The sequence below is a fragment of the Palaemon carinicauda genome, chromosome 2 (assembly GCF_036898095.1).
Source record: "Palaemon carinicauda isolate YSFRI2023 chromosome 2, ASM3689809v2, whole genome shotgun sequence".
In the NCBI taxonomy this organism is placed as follows: Eukaryota; Metazoa; Arthropoda; class Malacostraca; order Decapoda; family Palaemonidae; genus Palaemon; species Palaemon carinicauda.
The window spans coordinates 28828848-28842640 of NC_090726.1; the positions used below are offsets into that span (position 1 = coordinate 28828848).

At 34.0% G+C, this 13793-nt stretch overlaps 1 protein-coding gene across 1 annotated transcript in view; it reads left to right on the forward strand.

The window, feature by feature from the left end:
- LOC137615782 (uncharacterized) overlaps positions 1-8574 on the forward strand; it is a 16639-nt gene extending 8065 nt beyond the window's left edge. Inside the window, exons 4-7 of the mRNA XM_068345482.1 lie at positions 439-641; positions 6231-6462; positions 6682-6837; positions 7499-8574. Coding sequence (XP_068201583.1) covers positions 439-641; positions 6231-6274 — 247 coding nt within the window. The 3' untranslated portion in view covers positions 6275-6462; positions 6682-6837; positions 7499-8574. The remainder of the gene's footprint in view (positions 1-438; positions 642-6230; positions 6463-6681; positions 6838-7498) is intronic.
- The last annotated feature ends 5219 nt before the right edge of the window (positions 8575-13793 follow it).

Here is a 13793-nt window from a genome sequence, read left to right on the forward strand (position 1 = left end):
AATCTCTCTTGTAGTTTCATTTCTAGTTTTGTTCTGCCATTCAACTTCCAATTTTCTTCTGAGGGCTTTGTTCTCAAATCTACAAAATCTGTTGTATATTGTTTCATTGTCATACCACGACTCATGTCCATACAGTAACACCGATCTCACTAAAATTATATATAGCCTGATTTTTATATGTAATTTCAGGTGATTTTATTTACAATTTTTACTTAACCTAGCCATTGTCTGCTTTGCTTTTTTTAATCTTTCATTAAACTCAAATTCTAAAAATCCTGTATTAGAAATCATAGTTCCTAAATATCTAAATGTTTCCACCTTATTAATCCTTTCTCCTTCCAGTGACATTTCATCTTCCATTGCATTTAATCATAGAATTTCTTTTGTTCGCAATTATCCAGCATTCGTTCATCATTCCATTCCTCTAAATCTTCGCAGAATAATCGTGAACATCACGAATTCGCTGAAGAATGGCAGGCACCAGACACGCTACCAAGAAACTGACGTCAATATATCTGCTAAGAACGAGATTCTCCAGGATACCAAGGCCTTGGTGACTCTACATTCACTGGAAGGCATCCTGGAAGCCACTCCGCAGGTCTACATTCAAATAGCAGCCTACATGACACTTCCTATCACGAGTAAGTTGATGTTGTTATTATCGCTGTTAAAGATTTTCTCTTATCTTTCTCTCCCGATTCTCTGTCTCTCGCTTTTCGTATGTATATGTGAGTGTATATGTGTATGTGTGTTAACCTGTATGTGAGTGAATTATCTAATAGATGTATTCCAATCACTGGTGCTTCTGAGTTCTCTAGTCAGGCTTGGCAACTTGAAAAGGCGTACACAAATTTACAAACAACCAATCACACACAAGTATATATATATATATATATATATATATATATGTATATATATATATATGTGTGTGTGTGTGTGTGTATATATATATATATAAAACTATATGAGTGTGTGTGCGTACATGTATATCTATTTACATATACTGTATATGTGTATATCTTTATAAATACATATATGTATATATGTATGTTTATTTAGTATATATATATATATATATATATATATATATATATATATATATATATATACATATATATATATACATACATACATAAGTACTGCAAATGTGATCTTTCTGAGTGGAAATACCTAGTCAATACTACCCATACTAGGTTGGTTTGCTGTGTGCGTGTCTGAGAGAGAGAGAGAGAGAGAGAGAGAGAGAGGGGGGGGGTGTTACAAGGATTTTGGATGTCTCAAAGACTTTTTAGTCCACCAGGGGAGACTCCATTTGTTCTTGGGTGGTACGATCTATTATGAGAGAGAGAGAGAGAGAGAGAGAGAGAGAGAGAGAGAGAGAGAGAGAGAGAGTGTGTGTGTGTTACAGGGAATTTGGATGTCTCAAAGACTTTTTGGTCCACCAGGGGAGACTCCATTTGTTCTTGGGTGGTACGATCTATTATGAGAGAGAGAGAGAGAGAGAGAGAGAGAGAGAGAGAGAGAGAGAGAGAGAGAGAGAGAGAGTGTGTTACAGGGAATTTGGATGTCTCAAAGACTTTTTAGTCCTCCAGGGGAGACTCCATTTGTTCTTGGGTAGAACGATATGTTATGAGAGAGAGAGAGAGAGAGAGAGAGAGAGAGAGAGAGAGAGAGAGAGAGAGAGAGAGAGAGAGAGAGAGTGTGTGTGTTACAGGTAATTTGGATGTCTCAAAGACTTTTTAGTCCACCAGGGGAGACTCCATTTGTTCTTGGGTAGAACGATATGTTATGAGAGAGAGAGAGAGAGAGAGAGAGAGAGAGAGAGAGAGAGAGAGAGAGAGAGAGAGAGAGTGTGTTACAGGGAATTTGGATGTCTCAAAGACTTTTTAGTCCACCAGGGGAGACTCCATTTGTTCTTGGGTAGAACGATATGTTATGAGAGAGAGAGAGAGAGAGAGAGAGAGAGAGAGAGAGAGAGAGAGAGAGAGAGAGAGAGAGAGAGAGAGAGAGAAAATCAGCTATAGAAAGTACTCATACAGTGACAAAGATTACGAGACCTTTACTATTCCACATCAAGGACTCGCCATTTTGATACGTGCACATATTCTTCCCTCTAAAGTGAAACCTACAAAATGACCTATAAGTTTCAGCACGTATGAGGCATTCAGATATTCAGTTCCTGTACCTCCGATTTATGCACGAATTGCGAATGCTGTAACCAATCTGCATGGCAATATGTTTGCACTATGCTCGACACATATATTATTCCCAAGAGTTGACAGAAATAGAAAAAATTATAAAATACTTAAGAAATTTGTTTTAATATGTTTTGGAAATATAGTTATTGTAATGGGACTGTTAGTATGTACTTCCTTGGGGATAGAAGGAGTTTATTAACTAAAATTAAAAGGTTTTATCTACTAGTAACGTTATTTATAAAACAGACTTTACCCATATATCTATGTGGGTATATATAAAGTATATATATATATATATATATATATATATATATATATATATATATATATATATATACACACATACACACACTCACATGTATATATATATATATATATATATATATATATATATATATATATACATAGACACACATATATATATATATATATGTATGTATATATACACATATATGTGTGCGTATTTTCGTATGTGATAGTGTGGAGAGAGAGAGAGAGAGAGAGAGAGAGAGAGAGAGAGAGAGAATACACTTATATGCATACACAGTATATATGCGTGCGTGTTTGCATGTATGTCTGTGTACATATGATCGTATGTGTCTCACGTAAGAGCAAATTATCAATAACCTCGTGGTAAAATTGTTCAATGAGTTTTTTATATTTTTGGCTAACATAAACTCATTATCTACAGCGTTAATTATATTTCACAGTAAGTAATTGTAGCTTTTTTAGGACACTTGCTTATCCCTTAAATCATATTTGATAATCTGTAATAAGTTTCTTAATAAAAAAATAACGAGGTCTATAATTTTAATAGTAATACACTTGCAAGAAGTACCATAGAAGTGGTGGTATTAATGCAAATAAAATATCAGACATACTATTAATGAAGAAAATTATACTATAGATATTAATCCATTCTACCAAGAGCAAAAATAATGAAATTGGCCACGCCATCGTTGATATTTGCCTGTTTTTATGATAAATATCAAAGCCATCTGTATCCTATGAAACAGGTTAAATCTATAACCTACGCTGTTAAATATTTGCCGTAAAATACGGTAAAAATCCTGGAATAAATGTTGCCAGGCATTTGCCGTTTTAAAAACTGATATATTGACGTAAAGGAGTGATATTACGGTCACCAACCCGTAAAATATAATTACAAAGTAGGGTACAAATTACGGTCGCCTGTATTTTACTGAAATACGGCTGAGAACAATATATTTTTACGGAGAATATCCGATTAAAATTACGTTTTTCTAACAGTGTGATCAATGCCCAGCGCCTCTTGTTTTACATCCGGAATTCACACCTGTGCCGTTCTCTGGTGTGTGGAGGATGACAATCGAATAATTCAGTAGCAATTGAATATCAAGGGCTGGTTCTTCTGCGTTTTGAGCGGCGCTAACTTTGCCATCTCCGAAATATTAATGATGATCTCAATTCGGATGATGTTAGTTCGCCGAGAAGGTATCCATAGGACCCCCTACACTTCCAATCCAGTCCCCATCTTCCTCTCTTCCAGTTGAAATCGAAATGATTGTTCTAGTTATGTTATACTGAAGAGGGGCGTACACAATATGTTCCAAACATCAATCTAATTCGGGCACACGGATCTAGCTACGATGATTTGGAAGTCAGAGTCAAAATAGTTGTTGCATTTCTAGTCCTGTATTTGATTAACCGACGGGATTGTGACGTCTTTCCAAATAATTAAATTTTCTAGAACGTTGATCATATCCATTATCTTTTAAACAAAGATAGCTTTTTTATTAAACACAGACAGATATCATCATATCATGAGGTTTTTTTATTATCTTCTAGGGTTCGTATGTTTAATTCTCATGTTAATAATTAACGTGTATCAATTCAATTTTTCAAAAGGAAAAGTATTGAATCAGTGGATTAAAAGTAGTGGTAAGAAAATGGATGCATTGTTCACATTACCAAAGGGTATTTACGGTACCTATTTTTGATCGTTTTACTCTACTCACGTGGCCGTTTCCTTTCCTCCATGTTGGTATCCATATTCTTACTTCTTAGTAAAACTGTGAGAGGTTTTTCTGCAGTTTCACATTTACATTTCTGTACTCCATCTCACTGTCACTGCTCACAAATTCTTCTCTACACTGTTAAGAATTTGTATTAAAAAGCGATAAATGTCTGGCAACATCTAGGCCAGTATTTTTTACCGTTTAAAAAACGGATATATTGACGTAAAGGAGTGATATTACGGTCACCAACCCGTAAAATATAATTACAAAGTAGGGTGAAATTACGATCGCCTGTATTTTACTGAAATACGGTTGGGAACTATATTTTTACGGAGAATTCCCGATTAATATGGCGGATTTTTTTTTTCTAACAGTGTACTCTGTCTTTATCCGGTACAGAATACTTCAGCGGTCCAGCAAATTAGTCAGATCGTACTTTCTAAAATCAAATCATATTAGTGGGTGTAGATAGTCTTCGGAAAACCAACTATCGTTTTGTATTCACGAACTATTGAGAAGTAAATAGAGTAGAGGCGAGTTTATATTGAAAAATAGATCTTAAAAACATGTTCAACTTATATTTTAAAAACTAGCATATGCTTATTCATTCTCCTTAATGTTATATGGTATCGTCGCTATTTTGATTTTGGTTACTTTCAGAGAAGACTAAAAGAAGAAAAACTGTTATCTTAGATAAGATGAGAAAAGACTTTGTCATTGTTGTCTATCCTAATCATAGTAGGTTTATCAGCATTTGGAATAAATCGACGTCAACTTATTTTCCTCAACACTGTTGCTTGGTTTCACTGTTCAGACCAATTATTTCAATATCTAGATTTTTTATATTAATGCTACAAACGCTTTATTATTACACACAAATACACACAGAGACATCTATGTATAAATATAGATAAATAAATAGATGTATATGTGTATATTTCTTTATATATGTATGTATATTATATATATATATATATATATATATATATATATATATATATATATATATATATATATATATATTGATGAACATATATATATATGGATATATACACATATACTGTATGTATGTATGTATCTCTCTCTAGATATATATATATATATATATATATATATATATATATATATATATATATATATATATAAAATACACATACGTATACACGCATGTGTGGGTGTGTGAATCTGTGGGACTGTGTATGCTATATCCATATACTGTATGTATGTATGTATGTATGTATGTATGTATGTATCTCTCTCTCTCTCTCTCTCTCTCTCTCTCTCTCTCTCTCTCTCTCTCTCTCTCTCTCTCTCCTCTCTCTCTCTAGATATATATATATATATATATATATATATATATATTTATATATATATATATATATATATATATATATATATGCATATATATATATATATATATATATGTATATATATATATATATATATATATATATATATATATTTATATATATAAAACACACGTACGCATACACGCATGTGTGGGTGTGTGAATCTGTGGGACTGTGTATGCTATATCCATATACTCTATGTATGTATGTATATCTCTCTCTCTCTCTCTCTCTCTCTCTCTCTCTCTCTCTCTCTCTCTCTCTCTCTCTCTCTCTCTCTCTCTCTCTCTCTCTATATATATATATATATATATATATATATATATATATATATATATGTATATATATATATATATATATATATATATATATAATACACATGCGCATACACGCATGTGGGGGTGTGTGAATCTGTGGGACTGTGTATGTTATATCCATCTTCGGAAGGTACAGTTTATTTGACCCTTTACTCATATGGCTTCAAATGTCAAACTGTCTTGACCTTCCACTTGAATCTGATATACGTGAAATGAAAACTAAAAGATGCATAAGAAATACTTCAAAATAGATTCCTAAAGCAACTACTGACTGATGAGAATTGGCTTTTTAATACTGCTTTATTAAGACTAGACTTTTTTTTATACTTCTTTGATAAGACTTGGCTTTTCTTTAACTTTCGCCAACAGAAAAACTGACAACCATCCCACTAGAGAACTGGGATTGGCCCTGAGAGAAAGGCTTTGCACTCCGCTGCCCCATTGCACAAAATAATCTCTCTCGTGGAAGCCCACCCACTAAAAAATTGGACTGAACCAAAAATATATGTACTCTCACTCTCTCTTGAGGCTCAAGGAGAGGACATCACCTTTCCCCAATGCCTACGCTTGCTCGCAATGTCAATTTGATAACAGCACACAGGTAAGGAAGAGTTCTCCATCTATAAATGCATAATCTTTCCGTGTAATTTTTTCCTGAATGAACATACATGCTACTGTACTTACCTTGATAATCAGAGGCCTTTACAACGTTTTTTCCAGTGTTTACACAGTAAAGAAAATAAGAGTAAAGCTTGCTTTTAGAAATAAAAAAAAAACCATACTCAAATACAGCTCTTAAAATACGACACTTTTTCATCAGGCATGTACGATGAAGTAGTGGCCAGACTGCCCTTGACGATAAGTGTTATATCAGTGGCCTGGTCGGTCGTGGCTAATTTAGACGTGGGAACAAACAACTTCTTCTGGGGAGGAGTCCATCGATTCTTCGCAGCTTCGGAAGTCGGGGTAGCAATTAGTATGTCTACTGCATGATTAAATGTTTTTAATTATATGTTAAGTATGTTGGGAAGGAGTTCTCATTTCAAGATGATGAAATATTAAAGCAAGAAGGAAATCTAAGTAAATTCTAATAGGTGACAGTGGGGTCAAATACAATGTATTCAGATATTTTCATGAGCAGTTGATTAAATTGCCAAAAACAATGTATAGATTAATTATGATTGAATAATTAATATAAATTTTAAAACACAAATGGCACTACCATTTTACTTTGCACGATGTTATAAGTAAAACACGACGAATTAAGTAGATAGTTACTTTCTACTACAATACATAAGTATCTAAAAAGAGGTATAAAATATTTACTTACATATCTTATAGTGATGGTTCAAGCTGACTATATCTTTATATTTTCCAATGTTTACATGATACATCCACGTATAGTATCTTCTTGCAAATGATACATACAGACAAATAGCACGAGTGATGAAATTCTCAATTCTAATTAAAACGAAACCTGTTTGTCTCTTTGAAGTGATTGAATACATCCGATATTTTGACGCCACAATTTAATTAATATTTTTCTCTCCCACTCACTTTTTTCACTTCCATTCCTTCCCCCTTTTTCTCCCCCGACCGTTCCTCCTTTTCACCCCTATCCCCTACCCCTCCCACAGCTACAAGAGCCATGGTCGCCGGCGGCGTCCTCCTACAACTTTACCCTGGGGTCTGGCAAATACTTTGGCTTCTTCCCATCCTCTTCAGCGTCTTAGTCACTTGGTTCGTGATACCCTACTCGATCAATTCCTTCAACGACCTCCTCGTCCCCGTGAAGAAGGGTCTGACGCTCCCTCCTGCGGATCTCGAAAGCATCTGCGGCCTCATGCCCTTCATGGTGGCAACCCTCTACCTCCTGCCTTCGACGTACGAGCCCCTGTTGTACTTCGTCGGGTTTGAGTTCCTGGCGGGGCTGTCCTGGTTCTGTTTCACTCTGCCGAAGGAAGGAAGTCATGTGCTGCTGGATCGCTGAGAGAATCGTCATAGGATTGAGACTTCTTAATAACATCTCTTTCTTAAATGGTGAATTGCTACTGATGTTTGTGACTTATAAAGATGTTAGTGTCCTTAAGCAAGAGAGCAACGTGTTGATAAGTTATTGAAAGGCTAAAATGTTTCCGTGATGTGACGTCATGGCATCTCATTAAAAGATAAATTCTTATGGAAAAGTCTGATATACTTAATAGTTTTGAAAATGAAGGCAGTGAATATGGGAATATGTTATTAGTTGAAAGATAGAGAACAAGATGATACCCCAGTAATCGTCACTGGCTTTCATTATCTTTTGTTAATAATACGAGTCGTATTGATCTTTAAGATGCTACTGATAATGACATGAAATGATGCAATACGGACAACTTTAAGGGCAACTAAGATCTATTCAAACATACTTTGAAGTCAATAAAGGAATGAAAATCTCAAGAAAAGCGAAATAGTTTCAGTGCCTCTTCCTATACTTCCAACCATTTAATGAGGATTCATCCACAAACCGTGAAAGATAATTTCTCAGTTTTTTTTTCTTAATTAAAGATGACGTAACTGCTCAGTGAGAGAGACACCAGGATAAAAAGCCAAAGATTTTGTCGACTGATATAAACATCACCACTAATCACAAGGAATTCCGTAATATATCCTTAAACTTACATCTGACCTTTTATTATTATTATTATTATTATTATTATTATTATTATTATTATTATTAGCTAAGCTATAACCCTAATTGGAAAAGAAAGATGATAGAAGCCCAAGAGCTCAAACAGAGAAAATAACCCAGTGAGGAAAGAAAATAAGGAAACATCTAGAACAGTGTGTTTGAGTAGTACCCTTAAGGAAGGGAACTATGAGTAGTACCCTTAAGGAAGGGAACTATAACCCAAGACAGTGGAAGACCATGAGATAGAGGCTATGGCACCAGTAAGTAACCATTTAGGTATGAAAAGGAACCTAATAAATGCTGAACAGTCCGGCACTTCTTGATATGAAAAGCCCCTTAATAAATACGTTTTTAAAAATAGTATGTTTCTTAAACGAAACTGTTCTGTAACCGTCAGTTCTTCATTACCAAGTGAATCTATGACAAGTGTATTAAAGCAAAGGCATTGCATACCTAGAAATATTTATCAGGTACAGTAGTATATAGTTACAGTATTCATCTATTCATCAATATTATTTGAGTCTTCGACAAATGTATTACTGTAAAGCATCTGTGTCACCCAAATCGATTGTCAGGCAAAGTAAAAACTATTCGAAATATGAAGAACATTTTAGAGACAGTTCCTGCATCAAAGCAAGTGTTTCCATAGCCATTTTCCTGAATAGTGGAAAGAAGATAACAGTGGAATATTTAAGCTGAAGAGAGAAGAAGGAAATGAGAGGTGAAATAAATATTCAGCTGCTCAATTAAGTTTTAGGACTGGGGAGATGAATGTAAGTATTTTAATTACTAGAGATTAACTTAAATGTGACATTAAATTTAAAGTTGAAGTTAATGAAATCATCCTGCTTTCCTTTTGCTTTTTACTTTGTAACTTTAGAGTTAAATATTACCGGAAATAAAGAAATATATATTGCACAAACTGGATCATCGAATGCTTTAGTATAAATGTTTTCATTCTTAATTTTCATATTACTCTATATAGCATTATATTACAATTCTATTTGCGTTAAGTAGAATTATATATCAAGAATGCTAATGCCACCACAATTTATAAACTTCCATCAATATAATACATAACTGTGTAATCTATGTTATTTTTAACCTGTATATAATCAATATAGAAATGAAACCTTAGCTGAGATTTTGAACCTAAGTTATCAATTACGTAATTTTACTTCTAAAATGTGTATTATTTAGAAAAAAAAAAATATAACATTGGGGGCGTACTAAAATGTATATTAAAGAAATTAAAAAAAAAAAATAAAATAAAATAATTACAAAGAATGCCTTTAGTTAAGGGAATTAATATGAATATGACCTCATAGACTTTTTTTTTTCTTTAGGATGAAGTGTTTGTTTTGTGCAGAGAAATACACCAATTGTTATTGTGTGTTTTTTTCAGGTATCTTTGCAGTATGAAAATATTATCAATTCAAATATTAAAAATTCATTCTATGAATTACTGCCGGACTAGAGTTTCTTCTTTTGTTTCTTATTTCGTTTCTTCTTTGATGGAGAAGGAGGTGGGATTGTTGAGTCATAGGTGGTTAGATATGAATCTCACTCGTCTAACTTTTATTGTTACAAAATTTGAGTTAAATCTCCCCAACTGATTAAGCTATCAGATGTCAAATCGACGTAATTATAGTAATGATGATCATCATAATCACTATCATTATCATTATCATAACATAAAAAGACTGGCCTGGGTAATTATGAGAATTCCCCTGTGAGCAAAAAACTGACTTGGTATCCTTTATAATTACCTCTATAATTGCTTGCATAACAGACAGTATTTGTACGTCGATATCTAGTAATAATCAACTTTCACACGAACAGTCTAATGAATATGAACTTGATACAAATAAACTTTTCCTGGCAGTACATTTACTCATATATGAATGATAACGGACAGATACGAGGCATATGCAAATAAAATATTCATAACAATCATAGAAAATAAATTTTTGGTTATTTAAAGTCCCGTGAACTAAAGATACACATATGCACATTCACACACACACACACACACACATATATATATATATATATATATATATATAAACACAACAAATGCAGCCATTTCTATTCCGCTGCAGGAGAAAGACCTCAGACATGGCCTTAGTCATGTCAGGGGTTTGGCCATTTTCATCACCACTGCAGATTGGTGATGGTGGGATCGCTCACGGCAGACCAACCTAGTATGGGTACCCTCACTGGTTGAGTTTTACTGATCATGGGGATATACAAACCCTTACATCACGTTAACACGCCCATTACATATGTTGGCTATTTACAGTGTATATGTGTGTATATATGGGGTCCGTATATGTACGAATTGTCATTGATTGAACAAAAGAAATACAAACTTAACAGAAAAATTTACTTCTTTCCGAAGATTATAATGCTCTCGGTAAGAACTTTTTATCCCCACTTTGAATGATTCCATTGAAGAAAAAAGTAATTAGTCATATTTTGATCCCCTCCATCTCTTCCAAGAATTTTAATACAAAACTGATGCTTTATAGTTCAACAAGGACTCAAATTGTGCTTCACCTAATGGACATAAACTTCATTTTCGAGAAGAGGAACAATGAAACTGTACTGAGGAGTTTTTTTCTCAAATCTTTCTTTTTTTTCCCCATTGGGTGTTTGGGTAAGAACCTTTTTATCTTGAGAGAACGAGGTAGCTTCTTTTTGAGGTGTAAGGGGGACTGTTAGGTTTCAAAAAAGACAGTGAAAAGGCTTCTAGTTAGTGCCTCTGCAATTATGCAGAGCAACTTGCATATAATGATCCATTTTTAAGGACTCTCCTCCCTTTGACAGTTTCTGACTGCCTGAGCTTCATCTCAAAGAAAAAGACAAAAGCCAAACGTTATTAAAAGATCATAAAAAGCAAGCGTGTCTCAGAGATAAACATAGAAAGTCACGGATAAAATGAAACACTCCCTTCCAATGATATTTTGTTGCAGTTATTATTGTCCTCTTATAATACGCGTCTCGTTGTTTCTTCAAATTCATCAGTCAAGTTTACGATGAATCTCTACCAGTCTCTTCTCTAATACTCTTTTTTTTTTTTTTATTCTGCGTTTTATGAGAAGGGAAATTTATCACGTTAGGCTTTGACTTTTTTATATAACATTTATTTAGGACGTTTCATCAAGTAGAACATGTTATCAATATTCTACATACACCATGTCAGCCCGGAAAAAAAACAGGAATCTGTATTCTTCTTGAAGATGGGTAAATACTGATGTGTTATCCTTAAATTTATATTTGTAAATTAGTGTTATCCTTCAAGATGAATTGGTACCTTTGTGCTTTTTCTTGAAGCATCCCTGGTACGTTCTTATTTATCCTGAAAGATGTAATGTTATTTTTGTTTTATCCTTGAATTTGCACTGGAACCTTTGTGTTGTCCTTAAAGATGTATCAGTAAGTTTGTTTTCATTTTAAAGAAGTCCAGGCACTGTTGTTGTCCTTGTCGATGGACCAACATTTTTGCATTGTCCTTAATGAGTCACTGGAACCTCATGATGTCCTTGAAGAGGCAAAGGCACCTATATGTTGTCCTTTAAGATAAAGGTTTGTCTGTTATGTCCTTAAAAAATCATTGATACTTTTCTGCTGTCTTCAAAGATCCACTAGTATGTTTGTGATGCCTTTTAAAATGCACAGTACTTTTGTGTTATTATTGCTAAAGTATCGGTACCTTTATCATGTTCTTAAAGATATACTAGTACCTTTGATTCGTCTTGGAAGCTACACTGGTAACTTTGTGATATCATTGATGATGCACTTGTGTTTTTGTATTGTCCTTGAACATTCAAAGCTTCTTTATTTTTCATTGACGATATACCATTACCTGTGTTATCCTTGAAAATTAACTGGAATCTTTATGGCTTTATGTCCCCTTTGAAAATGCACTGGTACCTTTATGTTGACCTATAGGTTGCACCGCTCACTTTTTGTTGTCTTTGAAGATAAACTGCTAACTTTGTGTTGCCATTTTCTTTATGCAATGTTCATTTTTTCAGGAAATAGCACCAGTACTTTTTAATTTTCCTTAAAGAAGCGTTGTACCTTTGTAGTGTACTCGAAAAGTACACCAGTGTTGTCCTTGAAGGGGAGTTAGTATCTTTGCAATGTCCTTGAAGATACATTGATATCTTTAGTATATCATTAAAGGTATATTGGTACATTTTTGTTATCCAGGAAGTTGTACCAGTATCCTTTTGGCTCCTTAGAAATGCACTTTTATCCTTGGCTTGTCCTTGAAGAAGCACCAGTGCCATAGTGCTGTCCTTAAAGAGGAGCCTTACCTTAGCTTTGTCCTTGAAGAAACACTGGTATTTTTGTATAGCCCTTGAAGGTAATCCATACCTTTGTGTTGTCACTGAATATGTACTGGTACTATTATGCCGTCGTTGAACACTCACTATTACTTTTGTTACATCCTTGGGGATGAACATTTACATTTGTGATGTCATTGGGGATGCAAACGTATCTTTGTCTTATCTTTGAAAAATACACCAGTATTATTATCATTATTATTAATTGCTAAGATACAACCCTAGTTGGAAAAGCAGAATGCTATAAGCCCGGGGGCTCCAACAGGGAAAATAGCCTATTGAGGAAATGAAACAAGGAAAAAATAAATATTTCAAGAATAACATTAAAATAAATATCTCTTATATAAACTATAAAAGATTCAACATAACAATAGGAAGAGGAATAAGATAGAATAATGTGCCAGAGTGTACCCTCAAGCAAGAGAACTCTAACCCAAGATAGCGGAAGACCATGGTACAGAGGCTATGGCACTACCCAAGACTAGAGAACAATTATTTGATTTTGGAGTGTCCTTCTCCTAGAAGAGCTGCTTACCATAGCTAAAGAGTCTCTTCTACCCTTACCAAGAGGAAAGTAACCTTATGTTTTCCTTAAATATACACTGGGTCTATTATGTCACCATTAAATATACATTGGTATCCTGAGGGTGTCCCTAGAGATGCATGGTATTTACTTTATATGTTTTCCTTGAAGATACACTGAATCTTTGCATTTTCCTTAAAGATGCATTGGTATCTTTTAAGTGTCCATGAAGGCACACTGGCCCCTTTTCTAATCTCCTTGTAAATGCCCTGTTACCTTTTCGATGTCTTCAAACATTGCCTATCTGCTATCCTTGAAGATGCACCAGTATCTTTTTATTATCCTTAAAGAAGCAAAGGCAACCTTGTGATATCCTTCAAGAT